Below are 16,656 nucleotides of genomic sequence, written 5' to 3'. Positions count from 1 at the left end.
TACTATTATTATTACTATTGTTGTCGTCATGAATAATAATAATAATGATGGCATTTGTTAAGCGCTTACTATGTGCAAAGCACTGCTCTAAGCGCTGTGGGGGATACAATGTGATCAAGTTGTCCCACGTGGGGCTCACAGTCTTAATCCCCATTTTTCCAGATGAGGTAACTGAGGCTCAGAGAAGTTAAGTGACTTGCCCAAGGTCACACAGCAGACTTCGAACCCATGACCTCTGACTCCAAAGCCCGGGCTCTTTCCACTGAGCCACGCTACTTCTCTACTCAGCAGCTGCATCAAGCACTTAATACAGTGCTCTGCACCCAGTAAGCGCTTACTAAATACGACTGACTGATCAATAGCATAGATCGAACACCTGCTCTGGGCAGAGCACAGAACTGAGGAATAAGGAAATAACAGCAACAAAAAAGACTCGGTCCCATGCCCCCATGGAGCTTGCAATCGAATGGTGCCTTCAGGGCGGTAAACCTCGAAAGCGTTAGGTTGATCTGGTGAAGACAGGGCGCGGTGGTCATGAGATTGTGTCCCCCCTGTCATGTCGGCCCGGTGTCCCTCTGATTAACAGCTGCTCGCTTGTCATTTCCCCCCCACCTGCTGAAAGCCCGTCTGGACCCTTATGCTCCTGGAGCTCCCGAGAGCATGAGGGGCCGGGGCCAAAAACTGGGAATGCAAAATGCTACTGTCACTGAGGAGGGATATGCTGGGGTCCGGCTGGCTGGGCTGTACAGTGCTCTGCACATAGTAAGCGCTCAATAAATACGATTGATTGATTGATTGATTGGGAGGGCAGGCAGGCTGGCTTCAGGGCCATTAATCCCGGCTGCCCGACACGACCCCCGTGAATATTAACGTGGGACCCAAACGGGTCTTCCCCTGTGTAGATTTGGGCAAGCCACGGTTTTCCACAGGAACGTTTCCTTTCCAAAATAAACCGTAAACCGCAGGGAGGGAAAATTCAAAGGTTACGGCCTTGCAGGGGGGCGAAAGTTTCAAAAGCAGCATGGCTCACTGGAAAGAAGCCTGGGCTTTGAAGTCAGAGGTCATGGGGTTCGAAATCCCGGCTCCGCCACATGTCTGCTGTGTGACCCTTGGGCAAGTCACTTCTCTGAGCCTCAGTGACCTCATCTGTAAAATGGGGATTAAGCTTGTGAGCCCCCCTGTGGGACAGCCTGATCACCTTGTATCCCCCCCCAGACGCTTAGAACAGTGCTTTGCACATTGTAAGCGCTTAATAAATGCATCATTATTATTATTAAAAGGGAGATTTTGCTTGGCAAACAACGCAGGCTGTACAAAGAGAAGTCAGAGCTGCAAACTAAAGGAGAGCCCAGGTGTTTTCCTGGAGTGGAAAGCCCTTCCGTTGGGCAGCCGTGGCTCTTTCCTACTGCCCCTGCCCACAGTGGGTGGGGTCTTCTTCAGCAGCACTGACTGTGTCATCATCATCATCATCATCAATCGGATTTATTGAGCGCTTACTATGTGCAGAGCACTGTACTAAGCGCTTGGGAAGTACAAATTGGCAACATAATAGAGACAGTCCCCTACCCAACAGTGGGCTCACAGTCTAAAAGGGGGAGACAGAGAACAAAACCAAACATACTAACAAAATAAAATAAATAGAATAGATATGTACAAGTAAAATAAATAAATAAATAAACAGAGTAATAAATAGAGTAATACTTGACTGTCTTGTATCTAACCCAGCGCTCGACACATAGTAAGCACTTAATAAATTCCACAATTGTTGTTAGCTTCAGACACATAGAGTGATGATTTCTAGGATGTTATTTTCATTACACCATTCACCAAGCACTTCCACTGTACGCAACCCCTTCCCATACACTGTACGATGTGGGACTTTTGTCATCATGAATGACAGGAGGTTCAGCAGTTCTAACTGCTGAGAATAAATAAACAAACAAAAAATAAATAAATAAATAAATAAATAAATAAACACATGCATAAATAAATAAATAAATACATGCATAAATAAATAAATAAATGCATAAATAAATGAATAAATAAATAAATGAATGAATGAATAAATAAATAAATAAATAAATAAATATAGAACTCTAAAAATATTTTCTTCTCATGAGCTAAAACATAAAACACCAGGACACGCCAACCCCCCAAGATGATAAAAATCAGCGGCGTTTATGAAAATGGAGACACAGGACGTGTTTACTTTGGACTCTGGGTAAACAAAGATTGGATCTTCTGTCGTGAGGAAGACTTCAGGGTACAAGATTGAGCTGCTGGACTTGCTGAATTTATTGAAGGACTGCAGGTCCCTCACCAGCAGATAGTTTTGCGAATCAGATTTCAGAGATCCAGGAGTGATTTGTTTTTTCGAGGGCTTCAGCGGACACTGCAGTGGAACGGCACAGAGTTTGTAGTCAGGGACTTGGGATGTTACTGAAGGGTAATGTCCCCTAATAGATAAGGTCGCCTGAAATCTCTCGAGTAAACTTGGGATCACTTCAGGAAAGAATCCAACAATTATGTTCCGAATGAAGCTCTTTGCTGTTACCTGGTGGCTGTCATCTCCCTTGGCTCTGTTGTCACTGCTGTACTATATGTTTTGTACATCAATAATCCAATCATACAATCGTATTTATTGAGCGCTTACTATGTGCAGAGCACAGTACTAAGTGCTTGGGAAGTACAAATTGGCAACACATAGAGACAGTCCCTAACCAACAGTGGGCTCACACAGTCTAAAAACATTATTTATTACTCTAGTTATTATTATTTATGCTCTGTAATACTCTATTCTATTTATTTTATTTTGTTTAATATGTTTGGTTTTGTCCCCTTCTAGACTGTGAGCCCCACTGTTGGGTTAAGGACTGTCTCTCTATGTTGCCAAACTTGTGCTTCCCAAGTGCTTAGTACAGTGCTCTGCACACGGTAAAGCGCTCAATAAATACGACCTGATGGACTTGATGCTGAGTTAGAAATTTTTCTCTGACTGAATGGGTGACCCTTTTGGCATTTTGAGCCGAAAGTTTGAGCGAAAGCTTGAAAGGGGCTCCGGCTTATCTGTCTGGGGGGGAAAGGCGAGATGATCTAGCAGGATGAGTGAATTTCGTCCTGAGAACTTTTCTTTGTCAGGTAAAATTTCCTCCAGAGGGAGCTGCAGGCCAAATTTCTGAGATTCTGACTTGGGTGTAGAGGCCTTTTTTTTTTCCTCTACAAGGAAAGGATATGGAGGATACAGTTGGTTTTTTTCTTTCTTAACCGGGGACCACTAGCGAATGACTTGGCCCAGAAGTTACCCTAATTCATCTTCATTGAGTCATGCTGATGAGAGATCTGGCCCCTACTTGGGTGTCAGGAACCGGCGTTTGATACATTTTTGTTTAGAACCCATTTTTCTGGGCCAGGGAAGCTGCATCATGTGTTTGCCACTGGATAGTAAATAATAATAATGATAGCATTTATTAAGCGCTTACTATGTGCAAAGCACTGTTCTAAGCGCTGGAGAGGTTACAAGGTGATCAGGTTGTCCCACGGGGGGCTCACAGTTTTAATCCCCATTTTACAGATGAGGTAACTGAGGCACAGAGTAGTGACTTGCCCAACGTCACACAGCTGACAATTGGCGGAGCCTGGATTAGAATCCATGACCTCTGACTCCCAAGCCCGGGCTCTTTCCACTGAGCCACGCTGTTGGTAGTGGCGTTCCCTGCCCACAGTGAGCTTACATTCACTGTACACACTCGCTTAGCGCGAGTGCTCCGCACGCAGGAAGCACTCAATAAATCCCACTGCCCTGACTCAGTCTTGTCCCGGGATGGTTCTGGCGGAAACGGTAAGGTTAGAAAACGCCCTCTGCATAGCCCACAGTGTAGCATCCAAAAAACCCATATAATATGTGGGTACCCCTATCTGTAAGCCCCTCTTGTCGATGAAAAATGTAAGCACTTGAAATGGATTAATTCCCCCAATTCATTCATTCATTCAATCGTATTTATTGAGCGCTTACCATGTGGCAGAGCACTGTACTAAGCGCTTGGGAAGTACAAGTTGGGCAACATATAGAGACGGTCCCTACCCAACAGTGGGCTCACAGTCTAGAATGAAATCTAAAGCGTCGCTACATTTTGTTAGAAGCCCCTCTTCTGTTGATCCACTGAGGACCTTCGATACTTGGTGACTCAGTCTCCGAAACACCAGGTAAACCTATAGTCCCTGGCCTTGAAGTGACCAACCCATTTGAAAATTAAGGCTGGTGAGCTTTAAATTCTTGGGAGCAAGCCCTTCCACAGTAAATTATAATTTTGGTACTTCAAATCCCTCAAAGCTAAGCCCACTGGAACTAATTCTTTTTATATACAGAAGCCTGCCAAATAATGAACTCCTTAAAAGCGCGATGGATCAATTTTGTAAATTCAGACAGAATCCCTATAATCAGAGTTGAGGAATAATGGTAGAGTTGTTTTTGTGTTTTAGTTGTAGTATTTGTTAAGCCAACTTACTATGTGCCAGGCACTGTACTGAGCACTGGGCTAGATACAAGGTAATCCAGCGTTAGACTCGGTCCCTGTCCCACAGGGGGCTCACAGTCTTAATCCCCACCTTCACAGATGAGGGCAACTGAGGCACAGAAAGTGAAGTGACTTTCCCAAGGTCACACAGCAGACAAGTGGCAGAGCTGGGATTTGAAACCCAGGTCCTTTTGATTCCCAGGCCTGTGCTGGGGCCACTAGGCCATGCCTGACTTCTCGTGTCTTACTTATAAAAAATAAAGCATGATGCAGAGGAGCAAAGAATGCTTTCATGCTCTGTCAACCAGACAGAGCTTAAACTTTGGTTTCTTAAGGAAGGTTCAGTGGCTTCTTGAGTCAGGTATCCACCGAAGAGCTACAACAATCCAGCCTTTTAGCACCTGCTATGGTGTCCAACCCCAGCAATCACTCAATAGATATGGTATATTGTTATTATTATTATTATCATTAGCTACAGAGAGAATTTCAGTCAGGGGTAATGGTATTCAGGGGATGGACTGCCCCCCAGAGTCCAGTATTGCATGTTAAAATAATTAACAAGAACAATAATAATACTGACAGTTTTTGTTAAGCACTGTTCTAAGCACTGGGGTAGATACAAGATAATCAGGTTGGACCCAATCTCTGTCCCACATGGGGCTCACAATCTATCACCAACAGGAACTGTGTCCCTACACGTATCCCAGGGAAGTTCATGTAGGGTTCATGTAGAATATTATGATCTTGCAGAATTCACTGGATCTGGAAAGCGCACATGATCACATTAAAATTTATTATTGTGCTGCCAATGCGGCTCTAGTAGTCCACTGCCTTTAAACACGAATAATAACTGAGTATCACAGAAAACACATTGGCAACCCCAGGACATCTACTATGGGCTTCTTAAATCTTCGATGGGGAGGTAAAGTGTTCTAAGTCTGTATTTGTGTTGTCAACGAGGTTATTTTCAGAGATAAGCCGGTTTACGGATCATTCAAACTGGGGAGCAGAAGGAAACATTTAGGGAGAAAATCTGTCGTATTCACGAGGTTGCAGACAATGCACGCCATATTTGTCAGGGTGCCTGCAGTTTTCAGGAAAGCTTTGATTTTTATTTTTTTTTGGCCCACAAATCTTCCTCTGGAAAAGGTCCTTATTAAGAATCAGAAATGGAGCTGAATTTTTTCAAGTGAGGTTCTAAATAACCTCCTAGGGTTTGGGGAAAATCATTTTAGTTTTCCAGAGTCCAGAGGCTTTCATCAAAAAGTAACCTAGAAGGTATGAAATACCTTCTAAAATATTTATATATACTGTCCAGTTAGCATTAACATTCATAAGAATAATACAATTAATGTTAAAAATAAATAATGATTTTCTTGTGTGACAATTGCAGTAACATCCTCTTCTCTTAATAACCTAGTGATAATTACTTGAAAAAAGCATATAGCAGGTTTGTCGTGATCACTTTGCTGTCAGTGAATTCCTAATCTTCAAGTTTGTAAAATTACGGTTTCCACTGTAATTCAAAGGGAAAATTTTAAAATTTGAGTACATTTGAGTTGAATTTTTTTTTGACCTAGGATTCGATGGAGCTAGTTTACAAATACTCCACTGAAATCTACTTCCAAATGACTCTACCGACATTTAATGTGTTTCAAACCATTTCTCCGAGCTCTATCTGGCTCAACTTTTAGAAGACAAGGTTAGCATTCTGTTCCTTTGCCCACCACTCCCCCTGATCAACATTTATTTTTAAAAGGAAAAAATGGAAAAAGCTGTGTGTAATTAAAAACCTGGTGTGCTAATAACAAAACACACACAATCAGGGCGAGTGATAATCCAATTCATTTCCTCACACAAGAAAATGACCTTCATAATTCACTTTAAGCTCTGCCACTCGTGAGTTATGGGTCATTCCCTTTCTGGTGAAAATAAATTCTCCCACACCATCATCCAGAGCAAGGGATTTTTTCTCTGCACGCGTAAATTAAAAAGTGTATAAACATAATCGTGTTCAGCATTCTAGGGAAAAGCAGTGCCTCCAGCAGCTCCGACGTGGTTTTCTAATGAAATGTGTTTGTCGTCTCAAGGATGGCTACTCTCTGGTTCCAATATCAGATTTTTGATTAAACTGAATTTATTCTTGAGATCTTTACAGTGATGGTAAACTGCTTAATCTGTCCTCCTTTGGTTTTACGATGCCGGTTGAACCCCTTCCAGTCAGGAAGGCTGGGAGTAAGCAAACGATCATTTATTACCCTTTTGATGTCCCATAATCAGCACCCTACCTTCCACCGACCTCAGGGCTCAGAGGGGAAATTTTTCTGCCCACCGAAACTTAGCACACTAGAAAATGTGATGTCGGGAGCCTTTCTCGGTGTTTTCATTCATTTGGGTTTTACCAGTTTCACTGGAATTTTCCTCATATGATGGCAAGAATTGGGACTGGGATTTCAGAGGCTTTGGGTTCACAGAACCCCAGTCTGTGCTTGAAGTGGTTTGTAGTAATATTTATTAAGCGCTTACTGAATGCAGAACACTGTACAAAGCACTGGAAGTCACAGCTATTGTTCATTTTATTTTATTTTGTTAGTATGTTTGGTTTTGTTCTCTGTCTCCCCCTTCTAGACTGTGAGCCCACTGTTGGGTAGGGACTGTCTCTATATGTTGCCAGCTTGTACTTCCCAAGCGCTTAGTACAGTGCTCTGCACACAGTAAGCGCTCAATAAATACGATTGATTGATTGATTGATTAGTACAGTGCTCTGCACACAGTAAGCACTCAATAAATACAATTGATTGATTGATTGATTGGAGGACACAGTGTTGACTGCTGTGGGGAAAGTCACGGAGATGGAGTTATCTGTGTTGAAGGAACTAGCTTTCTGTTATCTTAATCGATCGGTCAATCAAGGGTATTTATTGAGCACTTATTCTGTGATAAGTGCTTGGGAGAGTAGGAGACAACAGAATTAGAAGACATGTTCCCTGCCTATAATGAGGAGGGCTTTCCTTGTGGAGCATGGGGCCTGGGGCAAATTGGCACCCCTGAGGACTTGTACTTCCCAAGCGCTTAGTACAGTGCTCTGTACACAGTAAGCGCTCAATAAATACGATTGATTGATTGATTGATTGATTGCTCATCCAGGGCAGACCCAAGGGGAGAGACAGAGGTGAGGGGGAGGGAGATGCCCTCCAAATCTCTCTCCCAGGAAGTGACCCATGGAGAGGATCAAGATTTAGGCCTAATTCTGGGGTTGGAGGGAGGGAAGGGAGGATACAAAGTAATTAATCAATGGTATTTATTGAGTGCTAACTCTGTGCTGAGCACTGTACCAAGTGTTTGGGAGAACAGAGTACAACGGGGTTGGAAGACACGTTCCCTGTCCGCAAAGCTCGGGATTCTGAGTAGGCGAGAGTAATGACTGTGAAGGGAGAAGTGGTTAGCCAAGGTTTGAGGCAGTCACCCTTGACTCACTATCCCTAAGAACGTTTCTTTAGTAAAGACAACTCTGAAGGTGCTTCTCAGGAGCTGAGCCTGCCCCGCGGAAGCATTCATGGAAATCATTTCTCAATTCTTGCCTCAGATCAAGCCTCGGGTCCTGATGAAGAAGAATGGTCCTGACTGCTATGGTTTACAATGGGGACAATGGTTCGATTAAACAGGTTTTCCTTCATCCCTACTCAGTATTTATGGAGTACCCATAATAATAATAATAATAATAATAATAATAATAATAATAATAATGGCATTTGTTAAGCGCTTACTATGTGCAAAGCACTGTTCTAAGCACTGGGGAGGTTACAAGGTGATCAGGTTGTCCCACAGTGGCTTCACAGTTTTAATCCCCATTTTACAGCTGAGGTAACTGAGGCACAGAGAAGTTGAGAGACTTGCCCAAAGTCACACAGCTGACAGTTGGCGGAGTCAGGATTTGAACCCATCATCAATCGTATTTATTGAACCCATGACCTCTGCCTCCAAAGCCAGGGCTCTTTCCACTGTGCCACGCTTCTTCCCTTAGTCTGTCTCCCCATGAAGGCTGTAAGCTTGTTATGGGCAGGGAATGTGTCTGTTTACTGTTATACTTTACTCTTCCAAGTGCTTAGTACAGTGCTCTGCACACAGTAGGCACTCAGTATATATGGCTGATTGATTGAGAGGCTGGAGGTATGGAGCTCAGTGAGCAGACTAAGTCAGAAACCTAACTGCAATAATTCAATCAATCAATCAATCGTGTTTATTGAGCGCTTACTGTGTGCAGAGCACTGTACTAAGCGCTTGGGAAGTACAAGTTGGCAACATATAAAGACAGTCCCTACCCAACAGTGGGCTCACAGTCTATAAGATGCGGTATAATTCCAGATGCGGTAATTGTTTGGGTGGAGAGGAAAGGATAGATCCAGGAGATGAACGTGGGAGTTGAAAGGTGGTCAGCTTCCGGAACAGGGAGGAAGGTGGTGTCATTGACCAGGATGGGAAATAAAGGAGGAGCAGGATTTGGGGGAAAGATGTATAGTGCTGTTTTTTGGCATATTGAGTTTGAAGTTCCGGAGGGACATCCAAGTGCAGACATCCGGGAGGAAAAAGTGGATGAGGTCAGCTGATTACAGCGCAGATGAAAGGTAATCAGGGCTGGAGAGAGAGAAATTGGGAAGTGGTTCACCTAGAGATGGCAGCCCAAGCCAGGTGAGTGGTGACTTTCCTGACAGGGAGACTACAGCAAGAAGAGAAGGGATCCAGGAGGATGCCTACAGTAAGAGGGTGAGAAGCAGGAGAGGAGCTAGCAAACAAAACTGAGAAAGGTCAGAGAGGCTGGAGGAAAACCAGGTCAGTACGCTGCCAACTGCGGACTGATGGCGCTTCTAGAAAGAAGGAGCAGCTCCCAGGTTCAAAAACATCCGCAAGGCTGAGGTAGGAGTAGGGTGGAGTTTAACCTTTTGGATACTGCTATAAGGAAGTCACTGCTCACCATAGAGAGTGCAGGGTTAGGGAAGTAAAGGGGTCGAAAGCCTGATTGTGTAATTAATCAAACAATGGTATTTATTGAGTAATAATAATGATGGCATTTCTTAAGTGCTTACTATGTGTCAAGCACTGTACTGAGCTCTGGGGTGGATGCAAGCAAATTGGGTTGGACACAGTCCCTGTTCCCCGTGAGGCCCCATCTCTATGGCCCCATTCTTAATATTCATTCAGTCATATTTTTTGAGTGCTTACTGTGTGCAGAGCACCGTAATGTTAATAATAATAATAATAATGATGATGATGGCATTTATTAAGTGCTTACTATGTGCAAAGCACTGTTCTAAGCACTGGGGAGGTTACAAGGTAATCAGGTTGTCCCATGTGGGGCTCACAGTCTTAATCCCCATTTTACAGATGAGGGAACTGAGGCCCAGAGAAGTGAAGTGACTTGCCCAAAGTCACACAGCTGACAATTGGCCGAGCCGGGATTTGAACCCGTGACCTCTGACTCCAAAGCCCAGACTCTTCGCACTGAGCCACACTGCTTCTTCTAAGCGCTTGGGAAGTACAACTGGGCAACAAAAAGAGACTATCCCTACCCAACAACGGGTAATGTCCTTGCCTGCCTTCATTTCCTCTCCACCAACTCTCCTTTTCATTCACTACAGTCCTCTAGCCTGTAACTCCTTGTGGTAAGGGAACATGTATACCAACTCTGTTGGATTGCACTCTCTCTAGCGCTTAGTATACTGCACAAAGTAGCATCATGGCAAAGTGGATAGAGCATGTAGCTGGGAGTCAGAAGGTCATGGGTACTAAGCCCGGCTCCGCCACTTGTCTGCTGTGTGACTTTGGACAAGTCACTTCACTTCTCTGGGCCTCAATTACCTCATCTGGAAAATGGGGATTAAGACTGTGAGCCCCACATGGGACAACCTGATTACCTTGTATATATCCCGGCACTTAGAATAGTGCTTGGCACATAGTAAGCGCTTAACAAATACCAACATTATTATTATTATTATTAAATAAATATGTTACAGGTATATACAAAAGCTCTGTGGGGCTGAGGGATTTGGCAAACATCAAGTGTACAGATCCAGGTGCACGGATGACGCAGAGGGGAGAGAGAGTTGGAAAAAAAGACGGCTTAAATGAGGAGTGTACTAGATCATTCATTCAATTGTATTTAGATTATTCATAAAAAACCAAGGAAAAGCTTGGGCACAGATGATCTAAATCAGAGGCTATGTGCCAGGCACTGCACTAAGCGCTGAGGTACATACGAGCTAATCAGGATGGACACAGTCCATTCATTCATTCAATCGTATTTACTGAGTGCTTACTGTGTGCAGAGCACTGTACTAAGCACTTGGGAAGTACAAGTTGGCAACGTATAGAGACGGCCCCTACCCAACAGTGGGCTCACAGTCTAGAAGAAGAAGTCCATGTCTCACGTGGGTACTAACTTGGTAGACGAGGAAACTGAGACACGGTTAAGTGAATCGTCTTGCCCAAGTTCACAGAGCTGACAAGAGAAGGTGTCAGGTTTGGAACCCAGGTCCTTCTGACCCCCAGGCTCGCACTCTACCCACTAGGCCACACTGCTTCCACCTGTAGGCTGTACACGCACCGTCTTAGAAAATAAGCCTTTGGATTTCCCACTTAAATCTGACACCTCTGATCCAGGACCAGGGGAATCAGCACGGAGGGTTTATTTCTTCCAGCTCTTTCTTGCCTTCAAACCCCTATCACCTCTCCCTGCCTCTAGCCCAGTCAGCTGGTTCCCAAAGTCACTGAAAATTAAACCCCTGGCGCTTCTCCCAGGACCAAATTAAACTCTGACTCTCAAAAAAGCCCACTGTGAGCATGATTCCTTTCAGAGCTATGTCTCGGTCCCACTCCTGACTTGGGCAGCTTTATCAAGACGAAGTCACACACCACCAACACATTCCAGTTGCTGACCACGAAAGCATGGAGAAATCGCAGCTAATCGAGATTTCATTATCATAAATCTGTTTCGACTATCCCCAAGCAGAGTATTCTTTTCAAGGAGTTTTCTGCCTGATTTAATCGCAGTGTTTCTTTGCAACAAATATCAAAACAGGAAAGAATAGACAGTTTTAGGCAGCTCCAGCATGACCATAAAAATATTGTTTTCTAATCTTGCTGCCTTTAAAAGCCAAGACTTAGCTCCTTCTGTTTCCATGGACTGTTCTCCAGGATACCCAAATCTAAACTGATATGTGTTGTTGTTGTTCTCTTATCACCATGGCAATCATTAAACGTGGATGCTATTGTTCCGGTCTCCTTTATTTCCTGACTTCAAAATCTACTAAAAATTCAGCCTCCTCTTAAATGGTAAATGATGTTATAAACTCTTCCCTCTTTCCCTGCTCCCTCCCTCCTCCTCCTCCCGTGCCTGGATTTGGAGGCACTGGGAACTATGACAGGAAGGTAATTGATCACTGCAGGGATATTATGCTATTCCACTGGTCACCCAGCATACAATAGTTTATATGGGGCGGCGGTTAATCATTTGTTTAAATGATGGTGGTATAAAACCAAAGTTGATTGTTGCTGGCTGGACTACCTTGCCCATCCTTCCTGCTCCCAGGAGTTACAATTGTCATTTTTCCTCCTCTCTTCAGACAGCTGGGTTTCAGGAGATCTTGACTGAGGTCGAAATTTTAGCCGTGATTGTGGGCTGCCTCTGCCACGACCTGGACCACGGGGGAACGAACAACGCCTTCCAAGCCAAGTAAGTGTCCGAACTGTTGTTGTTTTTAATGCATTTGCCTTTCCATTCGGAGCAAAGGGTGGCCCCGGCTAAGGAGGAAATGCCTTCCTTCATTTCTGGCACTCTTGGCGGAGGCCACGCACTCTCAGGCGTGAGTGTCATGGGGGGCTATCCATCTTTATCATGCCCCATTCTTGTTTTAATTGCAAATCTGCCCTTTGGTGTCCCTCTGGTTGATTCTGTCTGTCCCTGGTGAGCTCAAGCAGATACAGGTGTTAGCTCTTTGAAAGACCTCCTCCCCTTCCTACTTCTCCTCCTCCTCCTTTTTTTCCTCCTCCTCCTTCTTCTCCTCCTCCTCCTTTCCACAGAACATTTGCATCCTTGGTGATTTCTAGGCTCCCTGTGGCACTTGACACTTGTGGTTTCAAAAACTGGATTCAGTACTACCTAATCTTGTTCTTTGGGAAATCACTGAAAGCCAGACTTGCCTTTTTCCTGTGATGATGGAGTTTGAAATTCACCTCTCCCACCCTCAGGTAATGTGGCACTGTCCTAGGCACTTGTGGGCGGAGAGGACCAAACAAGGGTAATTACAATCCCTTCCCTCCACAGACTCACAATATAAGGAGAAGAATACCAACTGCACAATGCACTCCCACTGTTCTGACTCTCTCTTTCTCATTACTCACACACACACTCACAAATTTTTTTTCCTACAAAGTCTAGTCCCAGACTGTTTACTTGTAGGTCTAAGCCTAAAACAGCCCAAACAATGGTACACTTCGTCAGCATCCTTGAGTGTTGACAACTCTTTAAAATATCATCTCCTAACTTGGATCTTTCTCTGGCCCTGGCAAACATTGATACTTATGGAGCTGTAGTAGGCTTTTTCACCTGCCCCCTGGACAGAGAGATCTCAGGCCACCAGTCTTCAGGTGGAAAACATGGTGCATATTGGCAATGTCTGGATTATTGAGGTGCCCAGGCAGTGGCAGATCAAAGGGGTGGTTGAGGGGAGTCAAAAGTGTTGGGAGGAATTTTCTAGCTTCGCAGGCACTCGGGAGACTGCCCTCTCCAAGTGCATTGTCCCTCCTGGGACCCCCTCCCTTCAGTGACAGAGACTGCCTGCTCCCCGAAATTGTGGGGAATGTCTTTCTCGAACTGTTGGTGCAACCCTCCCTAGAAATAAGGTAAGTTTGGAGAAATTATTCCAGTAATTTTTGTCCAAAACCTCAGCCTGAAGCCAGTTTGCCCCCAAGCTACAGAACCCACCATCCCATCCACACCCTCAGCAGAGTTGAACAACAACATTCCTGAATCCTCCTTCAAATATAAATATCAGCAAATAGGATTCTGAGAAAGCACACATCTCCAGGAACCGGGAAGTAGAAAATTAAAAATTCACGTTCTGACCTAACCCTTGGGAAGGATGGCTATTTGTATTGATGAGCCCACGAAAGATTTGAGCCGGTGAGCAAACTAAAAAGACCATGCCCCACCTTGTCCTGATGATGAATTCAGTTCCAACCTTTTAGTTAGTTCCCCTCCCTCTTTGGTGCTTTAGGAATTTTTTTTTCAGCTCCTTAAGTAAATTATTGAAAGTACTAAGCAAGATGATAAAGTTCAAACCAAAGGATCACATTGTCATTTGAATAATAGAATTTAGGATTAATTTCTTGGGGGTTTATGATTTTAAAAATCCAGCATTTTCATATTCCACGTTGAATTCTAAGGGTTGGATTGGGTGTGGTGAATGACCAGTCAGTCCCTTTTGGGTGCCACTCTTTGGCCCTTTGAAATTGCTCAGTGAAAACACACCTCCGTCGTGTTTCCTCTGGGGTTGGGGCTTCATCACTATCTCCCTCTCAATTACAGCTGCCCCTGCTGATTAACTATCAGAATGGTGCAGCTTCGTAGTCTATTCTCTTAGGAACCGCCTTCTATTCATTTGGAGCATAATCTCTTATACTCATTTTTTAGGAATGAAAACCCATCTTGTCGCTTTAAGCTGGGTCCCAGAAGTGAAATCCAGGCACACATTAATCTACAGTGACAGCTCAATCCCATTCCCCACCACTTCCCCCCACCATCCCCAATTTCATAATTACCGATCAGAGTTTTTCCTTCTTCAGATTTCCTCCTTCGAATGTTTTAGCCAAGCTCATTGCCTTTCTAAAGTATCCTAAATGCTGGAAATCAATCAATCTTATTTATTGAGCGCTTACTGTGTGCAGAGCACTGTACTAAGCGCTTGGGAAGTACAAGTTGGCAACATATAGAGACAGTCCCTACCCAACAGTGGGCTCACAGGATCCGAATGATAAAATGAAAAATTCTCTTATTCAATCAATCAATCTTCTTAATAGCAGGGTATGAGAGAAATTTTTGATAATTGCTCAAATTTGCACCTCCTTTGGAAACAGCCTGCGACTGAAAGTTGCACATCTTCTAGTGATTGCATCCTGGAGGAGCCCAGAGCTCAGGAAATACACTTTTTTTTCATGGTATTTGTTAATCATTTACTATGTGCCAGGCACTGTACTAAGCAGTGGGTTAGATACAAGGTAATCAGGCTGGACACAGTCTATGCCCCACATGGGGCTCCCAGTCTTAAACCCCGTTTTACAGATGAGGTAATCGAGGCACAGAAAAGTGGAGTAATTTGCCCAAGGTCACCTAGAAGACAAGTGGCAGATCTAGGATTAGAACCCAGGTCCTCCCACTCCCAGGCCTGCACTCCATCCACTAGGCCACGCTCCTGGAGGAAGGAACTGTGCTTCTGCTTGCTCTCACACTCTGGGTTTTTTGATGTCTGTTCCTTGTTTGCCACAAAAATACAAACACGTGTTTGCCCCATGTTAACTGTATTCCATACCAATAAACACAAAACTAATAACGGTATCTGTAAAGAGCCTTCTATGTGCCAAACACTATGCTAAGGACTGGGGTAGATATAAGATAATCAGGTACCTGTCCCACATGGGCTCACAGTTTAAGTAGGAGGGAGAACCGGTATTAAATCCTCTTGGATCAGGTGAGGAAACTGAGACACAGTGAATAATAACTGAGGCATTAGTTAAGCATTTACTGGGTGCCAGACATTGTACTAAGGGCTGGGGTAGATACCAGCTAATTAGTTTGGACACAGTCCTTGTCCCACATGGGGTTCACCGTCTTAACCCTATTTTACAGATGAGGAAACTGAGGGACGGAGAAGTGAAGTGACTTGCACAAGGTCACATAGCAAACATGGCGCAGAGCCGGGAATAGAACCCAGGTCCTTCTGAGTACCAAGCCTGTGCTCTATCCACTAGGCCACGCTGAAGTAAATAGATTTATTGCAAGTGGCTGAGCTGGAATTAGAATCCAAGTACTGATTTCTAGCCCTGCCCCGGCTCTTTCCACTATCAACCAACAATCAGTGGCATTTACTGAGTACTTACTGTGGGCACAGCACTACACTAAGCGCTTGGGGAAGTACAATACAACAGAGTCGGTAGACACAATCCCTACCACAAGGATATTACGGTCTAGGTGAGGAGTCAGACAAAATAAATTACAGAAAGGGGAAGTTCTAATCCCGGCTCCGGCACTTGTCTGCTATGTGACCTTGGGCGCTTCTCTGTGCCTCGGTTCCCTCATCTGTAAAATGGGGATTAAGGCTGTGAGCGCCATGTGGGACATGGACTGTGTCCAACCCGATTAGCTTGTATCTACCCCAATGCTTAATACAGTGCTTGGGACATCGTAAGTGCTTAATAAACACCATTATAAAAAGTGGCAGAGTGTAAGGATATGTTCATAAGTGCTGTGGGGCCAAAGGTGGAGTGACTGTCAAGTGCTTGGGGGTGCAGATCTAAATGCATGGGTGACTCAGAAGGGAGGGTGAGAAGGGGAAATCTTTAGGGGTTTCTCTAAACAAGCCAAGTTTTCTCATTGTTAGTGTATGCTCCAATAATTACGTGATACACATGCACAGGACATACTCAGTGAATGTCTTAGGTGCATTTCAAATCTGAATGAACCGAAATATGCATCTTCTCACACAATTGAATTTTCCACGAGGAATACTGTGAGTCTGCCAGCGGGTGAAAAGTCAGGCAAGTCCTGGAAAAGCCATTTGCGGTGGGGGGCTGAAACACACCAGGAGGTCTCACATCCTCATAAAAGCCAAAGTAGCCAGCAGGGCTTTTCTGGGACAGTGGTGAAGTAGTCCCAGCCAGAGATGCCAAACAAGTTGAGGAGGATTCCGGGAGCACGGAGGTCAACCCATGTCAGCATGAGTCCCCAAAGGGGAAGTCACTCTACTGTCCTTTCCATCCTGACCCCAAATGGTGATGTGATTGGGGAAATATGGCCCACGAGAGGCTCTCTGGGGGCAGGGGTGGTCTGAATAATGCTTGAGCCACTAATGGCTTTAAAAGCCAAGCTCCT

General features: G+C 44.4%; 1 protein-coding gene across 1 annotated transcript in view; it reads left to right on the top strand.

Annotated features, from left to right (window-relative positions):
- The window catches only part of PDE11A (phosphodiesterase 11A), a 113,978-nt gene that overhangs the window by 61,772 nt on the left and 35,550 nt on the right, over positions 1-16,656 (top strand). Inside the window, 2 exon segments of the mRNA XM_038751899.1 lie at positions 12,134-12,243; positions 16,370-16,372. Coding sequence (XP_038607827.1) covers positions 12,134-12,243; positions 16,370-16,372 — 113 coding nt within the window.

Source organism: Tachyglossus aculeatus, chromosome 9 (assembly GCF_015852505.1).
Source record: "Tachyglossus aculeatus isolate mTacAcu1 chromosome 9, mTacAcu1.pri, whole genome shotgun sequence".
Classification (NCBI taxonomy): Eukaryota; Metazoa; Chordata; class Mammalia; order Monotremata; family Tachyglossidae; genus Tachyglossus; species Tachyglossus aculeatus.
Note: the sequence above shows the minus strand (reverse complement) of the source record. Positions and strands in the feature narration are given on the sequence as shown.